General features: G+C 41.9%; 1 protein-coding gene across 2 annotated transcripts in view; it reads right to left on the reverse strand.

The window, feature by feature from the left end:
• XPO6 (exportin 6) overlaps positions 1 to 15,033 on the reverse strand; it is a 55,755-nt gene that overhangs the window by 13,722 nt on the left and 27,000 nt on the right. Inside the window, exons 7-12 of one of the 2 annotated variants that reach the window (XM_069809656.1) lie at positions 11,281 to 11,734; positions 7,695 to 7,821; positions 6,801 to 6,910; positions 4,350 to 4,458; positions 3,470 to 3,559; positions 1,100 to 1,169 (exon numbers count right to left, since the gene is read on the reverse strand). In XM_069809656.1, the coding sequence (XP_069665757.1) occupies positions 1,100 to 1,169; positions 3,470 to 3,559; positions 4,350 to 4,458; positions 6,801 to 6,910; positions 7,695 to 7,821; positions 11,281 to 11,734 (960 nt within the window). Of the gene's footprint in view, positions 1 to 1,099; positions 1,170 to 3,469; positions 3,563 to 4,349; positions 4,459 to 6,800; positions 6,911 to 7,694; positions 7,822 to 11,280; positions 11,735 to 15,033 lie in introns of both variants that reach the window. The other variant, XM_069809655.1, reaches the window with a different exon arrangement.

A 15,033-nucleotide genomic window follows, 5' to 3' on the forward strand; every position in this document is an offset into this window, starting at 1 on the left:
TTACCACCTATGTAATTGTCCTACCACTTGGCTGCATATACCTGGGTCTCCAAGCACTCCAGACCTTTTACTAAAAAAGCAAACACGTCCTGCAACACCACATTTCAAAGAAAATCTGTTTTTCTTTCCACTGCCTGTATTTAATCTCGGATTAAGTTTTCAGCAACAAGCTTGCCATTTTGTACCACTGGCACCAGCATACTATCATCCAGTTCTGAATTCCCAGCTGCATCTGAGCTACTTCTGATCTGTCAGCTAAACAGCCAGCCCACATAATAGCTTCTAATACAGATTGTTGCTACAGCATTAAAAACTTATACATTGCATATCCTAGGTCTGAAATGATCCTAAAATTGGAAGTACTTTTTTCCTGAACTGTCTACACAACAATCACCATTCTGCCATGTATAGCAGTATTGAATATCTAACAGATTCCTGTACTGGTCATACCAAAAAACTTGAATATAACCTTAGCCACAACCTTCCCCCATACAGATCTCACTACTACTACTTTCCTTATTTCTCAGCAAGGAGCAACAAAGCTACGCTCATGCATATTCAGTTGAGAGCACTGGTATCTTTGTAAACTACTTTATACATGAAGGCTCCCGAAACGCCAGCTGGATAAGGCTTCAGAAACTGCTACTACATCCTAAATATTTCATCTTCTCATTGATTCACAATGGTTTTAATTCAAGCCTAAATAAAAATGCTCCTATAGTGGACAACTTCACACCAGATTTGAGCCCAAAGCAAACAGGAGTGCAACCTTTTCTTGAAATAAATTTTAGTGGGAGGAAAAAAGTAACCATTATCCATCCATGTTAGTGTAGTATTTGATGCTGCATACCTGTTCTTAACACATACAGTATCTTCATTTCAAGTACTAGAACAAGGGAAGAACCATCCCAATAAAAAAAATAAATCACATTATCAGATTTTTGTCTGCTATTGGAGTTTAACTACTGAGCCATTAGACACCACAAGTATTCAGATCCTCAAGAGAATACGGAAGCAGCAACACCAAAGCAGGTCTAGAGTGGTTTTGCAATCAGCTATTCAAAGAGTGAGGACGGCAGTGCTGGGTGGTGGTTGTTACCTGTTCCTGAAGTGACCACAAACTGCTGGAGTCCCAGATACACTTCCAAGTTATCCTGCAGAACTGGAAACTAGAAGAGACAAGAAACAAGCATGATTTTGGGGCTTGGCAGACAGTTAACAGCCTACTACTGATTGCTCTGTTAGAGCACAGTTTTCTTCTTTCTCCCTAGCACCTTCAAAAAGACATTTGGAGAAAAGGCAAGTTGCTTGTTCTGGGCTGATCCTGCATGCCACAGCTTCTCACGTCTTGACAGCTGTCATGAAAACAACAAAGGTCACCACTCTGGTGTCGTAGCTCCCCTTTCCCACAAATACCAGCAATCAGCCTAGTAAGATAATGGTCTGACAAGTATAAGTGATGGCACAGCATGCCACCTCTGAATATACAGATGGATGTATAACCCGGACCAAACAGAGCAGAGGAAAGGCAGAGCCTGGAGCGCAGGAAGCCTGCATGGCATCCACCTCACCCATAAGTACCAGTGTCTCAAAATGCAGCTAACCAAAATATTATTCAAAGAATTTGAGTTCAGTGCCTCTGTAACAGAGTACAGAAGGGAAGTACTGCAGTGCTTTGCCGGTGAGCTGAAGCCCCATGGGGAAAACAGCCAAGGGAGCAAACACCACAGTTGTCATGCATCCTGGTCTGGGAACAAAGCATTAGCCTAACTCCATCATTCAGGACTGACAGCAAACATGCCTGATTCTGGTGATACTTCAGCTGAGCAACAGGTTACGCTACCATGGAGGAGCGTATTGTGCACACAGACTAGGAAGCCTTCTAAGCAGCTTTCAGCCAGCCAAGGTACTTCAGTGATCTGTATTAAGAAATTATTTGTGCTGTACCTGAATGCATTTGTACACATACAGGACAAAATTGCACACTAACCTTTTCCTTGTAGGCATCCCATCAGACAGAGTATTTTCCAACACTTTCAGTCTGGCATAGTTCTACTTAATTTCTATTGGCAAAAGTCACCACATTTAAGGTGGTTGGTTTTATCAAAGTTCACTCATCCATCAGCAGAAGGAACTGCAGCCTTTCATTGTCCACCATGGGACACAGTAATGGCAGCTGCTGTACACTGTTTTAATTATTTGCTACTGATAGACTAGCCACTGCGTTCAACAGCACTGCAGACTACTGTGAAAAGCACGTGAAACTGCTTGAGCATCTCCCAGATTATCCAGTAAACAAAAATGAACTAATGCAGGGCTCAAGAAAGCACTCACTATCAAGTTTCTAACATGCCGTGCCTAATTAACAGTTGAATGTCTTTGTATAACTGCAGGAGAACTATTTAAAAAAACCCAAACAGATAGTCTTCCTCATGTTAATGTGTTACCTTAAGGAAGCCACATGCTCTTCACCATATGACCCATATGCTCACTGTGCTCACTGAAACAGCTGCTCCATTTGTTTGCCTCTTGCTGACTCATGCTGTGCCACCACGCTGCAGAGCAACTTCTACTTTTGTATAAGGACTATTTTGTTCACTACTTCAGAGTTTCTGGTAATAGGCTTCTAGTGCTTAGCTCAGCCAGAATGTTTTTTAAATAAAAATAAAAATTAAAAAAGCAGTTCAGGTCAGGCATCTTCTGCCTCTGCAGCAGCTTAATCTTCTCTGCTTCTTGGGAATATGGTTCAGAGGTCCAGGTCTGCAGTGTCTCCAGCAGAATTAACAGACTTGCTTTGAGATCCCACTACGATTACTTGCCTTTCTTCTCACTCAGCAAGAAGGCACTAACTACTCTGAATTTTGGACTCCACTGGCTTACAGCCTCGAGATCTCCTCCTCAAAAACCATTATAATGCTACAAACCCAGACAACTTTTATACCGCCGATTCTAGCAACAGCACTGGCACTAGCTGGAGAGAAGCACTTATCCATGTTTATCAGATATAATTCCCAATTGTCCGAGGCTCTCTCTTCAGCATTTATATGTAGCCTTTCATTTAAACAAAGATTTCACTCTCCTTAAAACCCCAGTAACAACGCTCTCGTCTGCCCAATTCACAGCACTGCCTCCTAATATAAAGGCCAAGATAAACAGCAATGAAGGATTGATTGCTGCCAAATATTTACACTTTGAGAGATGGGAATTTCTAAAGAGTTTAGTGTCCAGCAAGTAGGACTTGGATGCTCACTAAAGTACTCTCTTCAAAACACACCACGAAATCTGGCAAAGCCAAAAAAACCCAAGTTTTTTTTTCCTTCAATTTCTGGTCTCCCCTTGCCAAGGTTTTGCATCCAAAACCAAATCTCCCTACTTTTTTGGCACTGTGGCCTCTTTCAAACAGCTTGCAACAAACTCCAGCAGTTGGTGCTCATTTCACATTGCACTTTTGGTCTGGATAACTACTTACTAGTGTGGAGAAGGCATGAGTTGGCAAGAGCTCCATGACTTTTGCAACCACTTCCAAGCTCTGGCGCAAGTACCGCTGCCACTCGGTCTGCTGCTATGGGAAGAAACACTAAGGTAAGCACAGCACTTCCAGAGGGAAACAGATGGCTTTTTGTAGACTAGTAGGTCTTAATTGATGTTTGGGACTAGCTAGCTCCTTTCCAGAGCTTGGCTTTTGCAGACACCCAGATACCGAAGAGATACTGCTCTTATGATTCTCATATGCTGCTAGACATCTGATGGAGGATAATTTTACCAACCCATGCTTTGAGCGTGTGTGCATATGCTTCCCTGGAGTGTTAAGGCACAAACATTCACTCCTAAAGCACAGTTACTGCTCAGATAACAAGCATCCATTATGCAGAACAACCTGCCCTTCCAGTGCTCTGGCCTCATCCATTTTGGCCACTTACTCCATTTTTACATTAATCAGTATTGAGATGATGTTTACCAATACCACCTTAGGAGAAATAAGCTTAAACGAAAGCACCAATAACATATACAGCTTAAAGCTTTTGTCTCAGAGATATTTCAGCATTTACATTCCAAAGCAACCACACATGGACACCTGATGCCTCTGATAATCAAAACATAAGCATCTATATTTTTTCCCCCATAAGAACCAAGTTAAAAAAAAGTCATATCTTTTCAGTGTGACTTTAAGTCCATTTTTGTCAAAAGCATTTCATACTGCTTTAAACCTCAAACCCCACACTGAATGAAGAAGCAGCTGTCTAGCTTGTACTCTGAAGTACAAGCTCTGGGAAAGACATTCCCAGTGTTACCAGTGCAAGAGTTAATATCTGGACCTGCAGCTGTCCTTGTTTAACACTGCTCCTTACATCATCATCCAGTGTCTCGTCATCCAGCTCCTCCAGCTGTGCCTGGTTATACCTGAACTGGATTCGATTCAACACCTCTGTCAGCAATAGAACCAAGGCGTCTTCGTACCTATGACCATGAAGAAGACAGAGCAAGAGTTTGATAAAAAGTTCTGCAGAGATTGCTGTGCCCACAGCCCTTTCAGCAAAGGAGATATGTAAAACAGATGACAGTTTAAAGTGGGCCACTGCAAAGAGCCTGCAGCACAGCTTTACGGCTTTGTTGAGGAAACACCAAGCAGACCCTGGGCTTAAGAATATAATGTAATTTCAGGTAAAAAGGTACCTGCAAGGAAAGAACTTTGGTAATACCTGATATTCCTCTACCTCTGAAAGGGAAAGGGAGAACTGTTAGCAACAGAAGCTGCCCAAGAGTTCAAAACAGGAAAGGTAGGAGTGGCTTGCCAGGAATAATAGCAGATGTACATGAACAGGAGGCACCAAGGGCCAAGTTGCTTAAGCTGCTCCTCAGTAGCCTGTCTGGTGCTGCTTTTTGGGCAGTGAATGAGGAACAGATGAAACAGGGCAGAATTACTGCTGTCTACCTGAAAAGGGGGCCTCCCCTGAGGCTATTTGTTCTGCTATCCTCTTTCCCTACACTGTTGGCAAAAGAATTCAGGCCCTTGTCCTCTGAAACAAAGCCAGCACTTTTTCCACTTGTACTGTAACACTAAATGCATGTCACTGAAAGACATCTTTTCGCCTCTCAGAGCTATGAAGCTGGTACAGAGCACAGAAGACCTTCCTCATTGATCACCTAAGAATAATGCCAAGTTGCAAAATTAGCACAGAGCCACCTGAGCATGCAATCATTCCTGGTGACACAATGCCAAAGTTTGGGGATTTCGAGGGGGTTTGGTTTGATTGTTTTAAAAACCTCCTTTCTCAAAGCAGCTGGGCTCTGATGCAAGAAGTCATGCTCTTTTTTTAGGTGAGATCAGGTTGGAAAATTAGGCATTAACATATACTAACAGATATTCAGAGCATAATGCAATCTAAGTGTCAGACTAGTCAGCTGTGTCACTAGCTAAGCAGCTGAAAGCTCTCTGTGCAAGGTGGCTGAATCACCATCTTTTCCATAATCAGATGGCATAACTCTGGATTCAGCAATTTATCCACTAGTAAAAGTCGCAATGGGTATAAAATGCAAAGTTTAGAAACCACAGAACAGGAAATTTCATTTGTGCTCTTGTGGCGTAACCACTCCCAGACTGTCAAACTGCAGCATTCACACATCTGAGAGTGCGCAGGAAACTAGCTGTCAAAGTTCTCACTAAGGACAGGTAGTTCTGACAAAACAGTACAAACTTCAGCCACTTATATGCTTTTTTTATTTTATAGTCTGACATATCTCCTAGAGATAGCTATTGTTTGTTTCAATTTTCTCCATAACAAACCATTTGACACAAAGATAACACACATTACATGCACATTAGCCAGATGAAGAGGAGCAGAATGCCAAGGCAGAGTTCAACAGCGTTAGGCAGAGAGCAGCAAATTAGGAACAAATCATGACGAAGTTCAAATGCAAATACCTACTACCTGAGAAATTAAAAAACCACAGTTCCCATGCTGAAAGGAAGACAGCTGTCTGGTGTAAGCTAGTTCCATATTTGTTCTTTGTGGTTATGATGCCATGCTGTCTTTGAAAAACCAACCACTTATATTTAGTGTGCTTAAGGGAAAGAAGCTTCTTTCTGCATTTAATAGAACATGATATGGCACAAGCCGTGGCACTTTTAAGGCTCCAAAACTTGAACAAGATACCAGTATATTCACCAGATTTTTAAAGTGGCAGCAAAGGGATTTTTATCAAAAGAGGGCCACCCATTTCAGGATACAGCACCTACAAAGGAAGAGCTGCCAATGACTGTTGCAATTGATACACACAACTAGCATCAGAGGTAAGCAAGTGGAACTTTAACTTGCAAACACAGTCTCATCAATATTTCTCAGAAACACATCCCCAATTTACACAGGAATTTTAAAATCCTAATTAAATAAAATTTTTTTCCTTAATCCATTAATTAGTTGTATGAGCTGTGTGAACACTTACTAGGCAACTTACTCCGTTGTCTCCTCCCCTAATATGTGCTAAAATGTGCTCTGAGAAGTATAACACATTTTAGCAAATTTATTTTAGACTACAAAGCTTTCTTCCTCTGGCTGCTGAGTTCACACCAACATATGTAAGTGACAGTTTTTCTACCTTAACTTGCTCAGTTTGAATTCTTTTGAATGACTGTGAAAAATTGAAGTTTACACTGTTTATATTTTACTATTTCAGAAAAAGAAAGGACTCGACCACATGTGAAGTTGAAGTAAGCAATAGGTTATTTCTCACAGTCCTTCCAGGGTGACCATGAAGTCTCTTTGCAGCTGTCACATCCTGACAGCTTCCCAACTGCTTACCTGTTGAGTACTGCTTCTTTGTCTGCAAGACGACTTTTAATTTTGCTAGTCAGATAGTCCAAGAAGAGCGTCCAGATGTCTAAGCAAGAAAAGTAACCTTCATGGGTAGGCTGAAATACACCAAAATTCACAATTAATATCACAAACTATGGCAAGGCTGATTTCACACAATGAAAATACAAGTTAGCATCCACTTCAATCCATGGGAAGAACTTCTTGCTTTATTGAAAAATTTCTAGGAGGTCACTGGAGAGATTTATAGCTGTCAAAAGATGAGCAAGAGCTTTTGCACAAAGGTGGGAAGCCAGGAATTACAAGGCTGGTTTCAGCATTAGCCCATCTCACATGGCTTGCTGCATCACCTTCTAGCATTTTATAGATCTGCTTCCTTGTCATTATTCACATGTGGGGGTAAAAAGGGCTGAGTTGCATTGTGACAGCTTCTACAGCAGGGTTTTGTTTTGGTTTTTTTTTTTTGTAATACTAAAACTGAAAGTTACAAGGAAAGCCTCAGATAGAGTAAAAGCAGCAGACTGAGGAGAAAGAAAAGCATCCCCAAACACAAAACAAGCAAGCTAGAGAGATTTTTCCAGATAACATTGTCCATTCCAAGGACTAGCAAAAAAATGAAAGCAGAAGCAAAGTTAAACAGCAGACAAGTTGTTCTTGCAAGCTAACTACGTGTGACCCCTGTCTCCAACTAAATCCAAGAGCACATGAAGCCATTTCCAAGTCCTCAGCACTACTGGCGAAGTGCCAGTAAGACAAGTTAACTGCTTTTTTGTGGGCTAACTTTAAGTATCAACTTCACTGGGGAAAACAAGCTAGCCCTGCCATAGAAGACAACAGAACAGAGAACAGACAGAGGACAAAAACAATGTCACAGGGCTGTACCTGATGAAAAGTGTATTTGAACAACAATGCCAGAAATTCAACCACAGGGAACTGGGAGTAGGATTCAATTCTTCGTAGGTGGACACTCACAAAGAGACGGAGAAAATCCGTAAACTTCTCAATGTAGCTACAAGGGAAAGGAGAAAACACAACTGAGAAAACATGAGAGATGCCACAAGGGAAAGCAATTTCATCGAAATAGTGATAAAATTCACTCAAAATCCTTTCATTAAAAAGAAAGTTACAATTAACAGCCAGTAGAACAATTAAAATATAAAGCCCTGCAACAATTACCTACAGGACGGGCAACCCTTCATTCCATTAATACCTGAAACAGCAGAAAAGACAGTCTAGTCAAAAGCAACTTTAATACTCAGATAAATATAATTGAGTTCAACCAGGCCTGTAAATAAGCACGATCCTCCCCCACCCTAGAGAAATAATTTAATAGCAAGGGTCATCTTACTGATGTAGATAAGATTAGTGAAATAAACTGTACCACTGTGGAATTCAGCTGGAAGCAAGAAGTTAATGCAGGAGTTAGCAATACACGTGTTAAATTTACACGAGAGAGTGGGAGAGCCATGGAGTTGAGAGCTGGAAAGGACAGTTTCTTCTGCAGTGCAGATCAACTATCCAAAAGTTTCTGAACTGAGCCCAGGCTTTTGTGACTGAATTAGACTATAAAGATAAGTCTTTCGCCAAAGCATGGGACTACTCAATGCTTGGGACTGTACAAAATGAAGGTCCAAAAAGAAGCCTGCTACCAAAATTTCAGGGAGTCCAGCAAGAGCATGACCTCAGTGCAAGCCCTGGGGGTCTCAAGTATGCAGCTGGGGAAAAATTACAGAGACCACAGTGGGGTAAACTTTTATTGGGGAATAAGAACACGCCCTGCACAACATGAGCTTCATCAAGGTTAGAAATCATCTTCATATCTATCTATAAAGAAAAGAGTTAAATACTCCATCAGGTCACAGGACCAATGCATTGCAGCATCATACACAAACAGGAAGAGCTCCAGCAATCCAATGGCAAGGCTGTGTGCAGAGAAGTCCATCCTTCCTACATTGCAAGAGCTCACTTCAAGTTTTTCTTTTAAATACAAAGTTAGGCTTAGCAGAGTTTCAGACATGCACAAACAGCCTGATTTTACTGTACTCCTTGCTCTTCTCTTCTGCAAACTGGTTGTTTGGTTTTGGTTTGGGTTTTGGTTTTTTTTTGGGGGGGGGGGGGGGGTTGAGGAAGGAACCTCACTCTTTCTAATGAAAATTCACTCAAAACCAGAAGCATTGCCAGCTAACAAAGAGCTGCAGCACTGTTGGTTATTATAAGCCTACAAAACCACACAATACTTTGAATATGCAAAAAGATTAAATTTCCTTTTTATTTGGCACTGCCTACTTGACAAGAGATCTCTAAACATACCTGATCATGGATCAAACACTTCAAAAGTAAAGCTAGCAAAAGAGTCCAGACCCAAACACCTCCTTCATTCTTTTAATTTTTATTTTTGAAAGGTGCTCTGATCTGAGACCAGTCAAATTCTTACTTGGCCCCTAGCTCTGCCAGACCCAAAGCCCCTTCTGCAACCACTGAGCCATTGCTCAGAACCTTAATAGCCATTTCCCATATTTTGGGATCTTCAAGCTAAAGCCAAACACAAATAAAGCAAAAGACAGTTCAAGCTTACTCTTTTTCTAGACTAATTTGGCAGTACCAACTGTTCACAACCACACTGATTTTGTAACAGAAAAAAAAATAACCAGCACCACGAGAGGAAGGGAAGGAACAGACCCAGGGCAGGCAGTTTGTGAAGACAGCAATCTACAGAAGTTAGTTTCTTCAGTGCCAATTTTGTTCAGGATTTTTTTTAGTCCAAGCCAAGATGACACTTTCATGCATTTAGTTTTGGACATAAAAGTATAGCTATGCCCTTAAGTGACAAAAGGAAAATCCTCGCATCCTTTTCCACAGAGAGGACAGAGTCAGCTCTGAGAAAGCTCCACTCCTCCAGAAGCCAGCTAGATTTTTCCAGTCTCCAGAATATCTTAGTTACATCTGTATTTGAGACCTTAGCAATGAATAAAGAGGGGTCTCACAATTACAGGCACCAAAAATCTCTGTGGCTAACGTGTACGCAGCAGAACGTAACAATATGGCAACACCATCTCTGTGAAGGCCAACGCAGCTACAGACCTTCCACAGCCTTGCCAGTGAAGGCTTGCTGATGTCTTCCATAAAAGAATGAACAAAGTTAAACAAGGGATTGTGGGTTTCCAGGAGAGCTTTTCTGAAATCCAGAGTGTAACTCCTGGCTCTCTGTGCCCATATCTTGTATGCAAAGGTGGCAGATTTCTACACATCTTATTTCTAGGAAGTGAGTGATACTGAAGTCAGAGCAAGTTAGTAAAAAAATGAGCAGGTAGAATTCACTGTTAAACAGAAGTCACGATCCCAAAGTTATATGTGTATCTAAAGGTATGGGAAAAGGGAATTTTACAGAAGAAACATGCAAGTTCTCTCTACAAATGGACCCACAGTTTTTTTTCTAAATTTCTTTTTTTCTCTTAAGTGGATATAAAAAACCAACAAAAAAAACCCACAAAAGGTCAAAAGCCTTGCTGCTGCACCTGGGAACAGAAATTTTATACAGCAGCACCAGAAATTTATTTCCACCATCACGTATCTGTAGCAAGATACTGAGCACATTTGCACAGTTGCAACCTATTTGCCAACATAGTCTGCCAGCCTTCCCATGGCAGCAGGCCTGCAATGAGAGGCAGCATCAAGTCATCACCTCTTCCACCACCCTGCCAACACATGGATTCAACCATTCAACAGCAAGTCAAGTATCACCTTCTCTCCTACAAGTAGGAATATCCGATAAGAAATAGTTGAGCTGTCTTAGGCAACAAGGATGGTAGTAACTTTCCAGAAAATGACAATACGCAGCCTCCCAAGATGCTGCCACTTCCCTGCTGCCTCCAGTCAAGCATGCCAGAGAGCCTCTGTGGTGGAGCCATTCACTGCTGCTGTGAATGGAGTTCCCCAAGCTGTCTTTTAGTGGTGTTTAAAAAAGTAAAAATAAAAAAAGCAATCAGAAATCATCACATCTCCATGAAGGGCAGGAAACTACTTTATTTTCTTTCAAGTCATGACTTGCAGAATATCTACCCACTCTTTGTATGTTTGAGTTTAAGCAGAGAAGGCAGATACCAACCAGGAAAGGGAATACTGCAATGCCTTTACCTCACTGAGCCTCTTCTGTTTTCTGTTACAACTGAATGAAGGGCAGGTTCAGCTCTTGTGCCACCTCAGACCTGCAGTCAAACAGTAACGAACGGGGGAAAGGGGAGGAAGAGGGCAGGAAAGAATACAAACCTGTGCCACCACGGTCCCTTAGCACTCAGCCCCTTATCAGAACCTTACCTGTGGCCACTTACCTTTCTGCCTGTCTCCCCCAGCACAGTACTCTGAAAAAAAGGCGATTAGACACACCATGCATGACCGCAAAATAATACAGACAGTCCTTTAGAAAGCAAGAGGCCCTAGCACAGCTACTTAGCTGTTTGGTTGCTGTTACCTTTCATCCAGTTCCTCTAGCCGGCTCTTCACCGTATGGGCGTTATTCTCCTTGGTAATCTTCTGCAGGAGGTAGAAAGTCTGCTGGAACATCCGTAGCAAATACTCTTCGAACTCCATAGGCACGCAGTTCTTAGACATCAGTTCATTGATGCAAGACATAGCCAAGACGCCAAGTCGGCCACGCTCCTGTCCCAACACCGAGTTCTGGCTGCTGCCGTTGACAGAACACATTTTCCGAACACGGGTGTCGCAGCCAAAGCGAGCAAAGTGGAAAATGGTGGTGAGGAGTGATGGGGTGATACTAGTAGACAAAGGGATCCAGCTGAAGAGGTGTGCCAGGCACTCCAGTGCCAGGGAACATATATATTCACTTTCTGTATCAAGGATGGGAATTGGCTGGTTCAATAATTTGGCTGCACTGGGACTCTGCAACAGGCTACTTAACAGGTCACCTAGGAAACAAAACACACATCTGCATTATAAATCAGGACAACTACCTTCAAATGGTACAACTGCCAGCCCCACCTATAAAGGAAAAGCCATCAGAGCCTCCGGCGTTTGTATTCAGGAATTTTCTGAAGTTTTGTCAGATCAAGCGAAAGTTTAAGCAGCAGCTTCACACAGCCCTTCTAGCCTTACTGGGAAGCACACCCAGTGTTTTGGAAAACAGCAATGCCATGGGGTGTATTTTAGGAATTTATTATAAAATTCACTCCCCTCACAAGGTCGAGCATCCTTGATGTAAGCTTGCACAAGTTCTGGCACATCCACATTACACTGAACCTTGGCAGAGTTGCTTCTGCTTGCACATGAGTTTGTGGATGACTTAAGAGCAGATGTTCTGAGTCAGACCAAAAAGCCTACTTAGTGCAGTACCCTTTTCTCAGTGACCAAAAGCCCACAGCAGGCACAGATCACATTTCCCAGCCTCCAACCACTCACATTACAAAGGTTTCCAGAGCCAGGTGGGGTCTGAAGAATTCTGCACAGCCTCAGGCTTTACCTTCCATGACTTTATCCGGTCTCCAGCTGAAGCCACATAAACTTAATATTTGCAACATCCTGTGACAGAGTTCCACAGCTTAACTATACATTGTGTAAAGATGGTTTTTGTTTGGGGCATGTCAGCTGTTAGTTTCATTTCCTACCTCCTGTACCCAAACAGGGAAGAGAAATTCTCTCTCCATTCACCTTCTACATATCACTGAACAGGTTTCTATTGCAGCTCCTCACTCTCAATTTCTTTGAGAGAATGAAGAGTTCTACTTTTCTTGTTACTTACATGGAAGTCATTCAATACCCTCAATCATCTTCACTGCCCTTCTACAAAGCTTTCATTTCTACTCTACACCTATTGACATAGGAAGACCAGAACTGCAGCCACTATCGAAGGTGTGGATGAACCTTAAATTCCATACAGCACCATAGCAGATATCCATTTTTGACTCCTACCAATCCGAAATTTTTGTAGAATGATCTGGTGTAATTCTCAGAAGTTAATCCTGCACACTGAAGGCAAGTTTGAAGCCCATGATTTGGCATGAGATGAGTACTGCTCTCCCTGCCCAAACACAGGTTCTACTTATCTGCATTACTGTTTCACCTGCCATTTGCCCAGAGGCACGCAAGATCTTCCTGTAGGTCTTCAGTCATACCTTCTTTCTCACCATTCTGACAGTCTCATGCAGTCAGCAACCCTCCTTGTCTCTTTACTGAGCCCTTTTCCCAGGTCTCTAACAAGTATGTCCATGAGCACAGTCCCAAGCAGTATTCCACAGGTGACCTTCCCCCTCATGGCAAGAGGGGACCATTTCCGCTTACCTTTTATATCCTACCTTCTAACCAATTAATCAACAATCCAGAGACTCCCTTATCCCTGATGGCCTTTGCTTTCTCAAAAGCTTGTAGTGAGAAGCCTTGTTGAAAGCTTTATGGAAATCCAAGCAGACACTACCAGGTAGGCTGCCCTTCCCACAGAAGCTGCCCACTAACTCGCAGGCTTCCATAGACCACATGCTGAAAACCTATTCACCTTCCCCAGGTTATTCAATACACTTCTCGCCCCTAAATACAAATAATCTCTTCACCTTTAGAAATCCTCAGGCACTTGCTACGATACAGAATTTAAAAGTTCTCCCCAGAAAATCTGAGTAATTTTTTTTTGAAAGTGAAAATATCCAACACACCAGCAGCACAAAAATAACAGGTATGATTTACTGAGCTATTTCCAAAGTACTCAAAAGTATGCATGATGAACAGATTCCTCTTATGTCTCCATTTTTCATCAAGATCCATGTCTTACATCACTAAATTCATAACTCTCTGCCATACCTTATTGTTGCTTCTTTCTCCTCGGCTGCAGAAATTTAAGGCTTCATGCTACTTCAGCTGAATTTGATAACCCTGCACTTACTCTTAATATTAAAGCAGCCCCCATGGTAACTTTTACAACTATACATATGCTGCAGCGCAAGAGCTGCTTGTGTTGCGCTTTTACAGAAGTGGACATGTTGCTTTCAAATGTCCAGTCCAACAAACTCCACAAAAATCAACGAGAATGAAAGATTCTCATCTTTTAATCCATCAACACCAGAAACTGTAAATTAGGTCCCTGTAATTCACAGCATTTGGTCAAAGTGCTTTGCACCCAGTTAAATTACTGAAGCTCAGAGTTTAAGGGATTTGAAGTTAGATTTTGCATCTGTGCAAACAGGTGATAAATTTACAGGACCAGCTGCATTCATGCACAAGGAGAAAACTCGGGGAGGGGCTGGGATCAGGCTAGTTCTGCAGAAGTAAGCAACAGCAAACATTTCTGTTACTCATTTGTTTACCATACATGAGTGAATATGCCTAAGGAAGGGATTCATCAAGTAAAGAGCTATAAATCATGCAAAGACAACATTTGGAGGCTGAGAGATGATTGCTGAGTAAATTCTATACTGGTGCAATAACTCAAATGTTTCCCAAGAGAGGACATTACCAGAGTTCCTTTGCTTAAGTGGTATGAGAAATGAGTTTAACATTGTCTTCAACTGCTATTTAAAAACTATGCAAGACTTGCAAGTAACCATTTCACTCTGCTTCCCTGTGCAAAAAAGGAAGCATAGGTTTTCCAAGTTCCTAAAGAGATTTTGGCTCTGACAGAAGATATTAAACGTTTATAGGGACTCTGAAGCTTATTTTGCCTTTTGGAACACCTTTAATGTCACTTGAATGTAAAGAGAAAAAGTTGGTGGCCTCAACTAAGCAACAAAAAAAAGTTTAAGTGCCACCAGTAAACAGGAATAGTTTGCTGCATGAATGAGACTCAAATATAACAATATGTGGGTAAAAAGATATGGTCAGCTTACAGATTTCACAAATTTTAAGGACAGAGAAACAATTAACATTCGCAGTGCAGAATTTAATGGCAGAGTTTCACTAAACCCAGAGATCAGTGCCTGCAATTAAAGACCAGCAGATGTGCAATGCCACAACTGTCACTCACTACTACTGACTTGTGTGTCCGGCTTTAAGCCCCATAGGTTCTCTGTGTTCGCAACCCCATCGGTGCTCTTATTCCGTTCTGTGAATCTTTCGACTGATCGTATCACCAAGTAGGGACCCAAGGGACATTTGGCTAATAAAGAAAGTGAAGAAAAAAAGAAAAGAGTCCTTCACAAAACACAGAAAGTGAGCAAGCAGTGGACAAGAGGGAAGCACTCGGTGCTCTTCCTTTTGGACTTGAAGAACTTGAAGCACAGTCAGT

This window comes from Haliaeetus albicilla, chromosome 22 (assembly GCF_947461875.1).
Source record: "Haliaeetus albicilla chromosome 22, bHalAlb1.1, whole genome shotgun sequence".
In the NCBI taxonomy this organism is placed as follows: Eukaryota; Metazoa; Chordata; class Aves; order Accipitriformes; family Accipitridae; genus Haliaeetus; species Haliaeetus albicilla.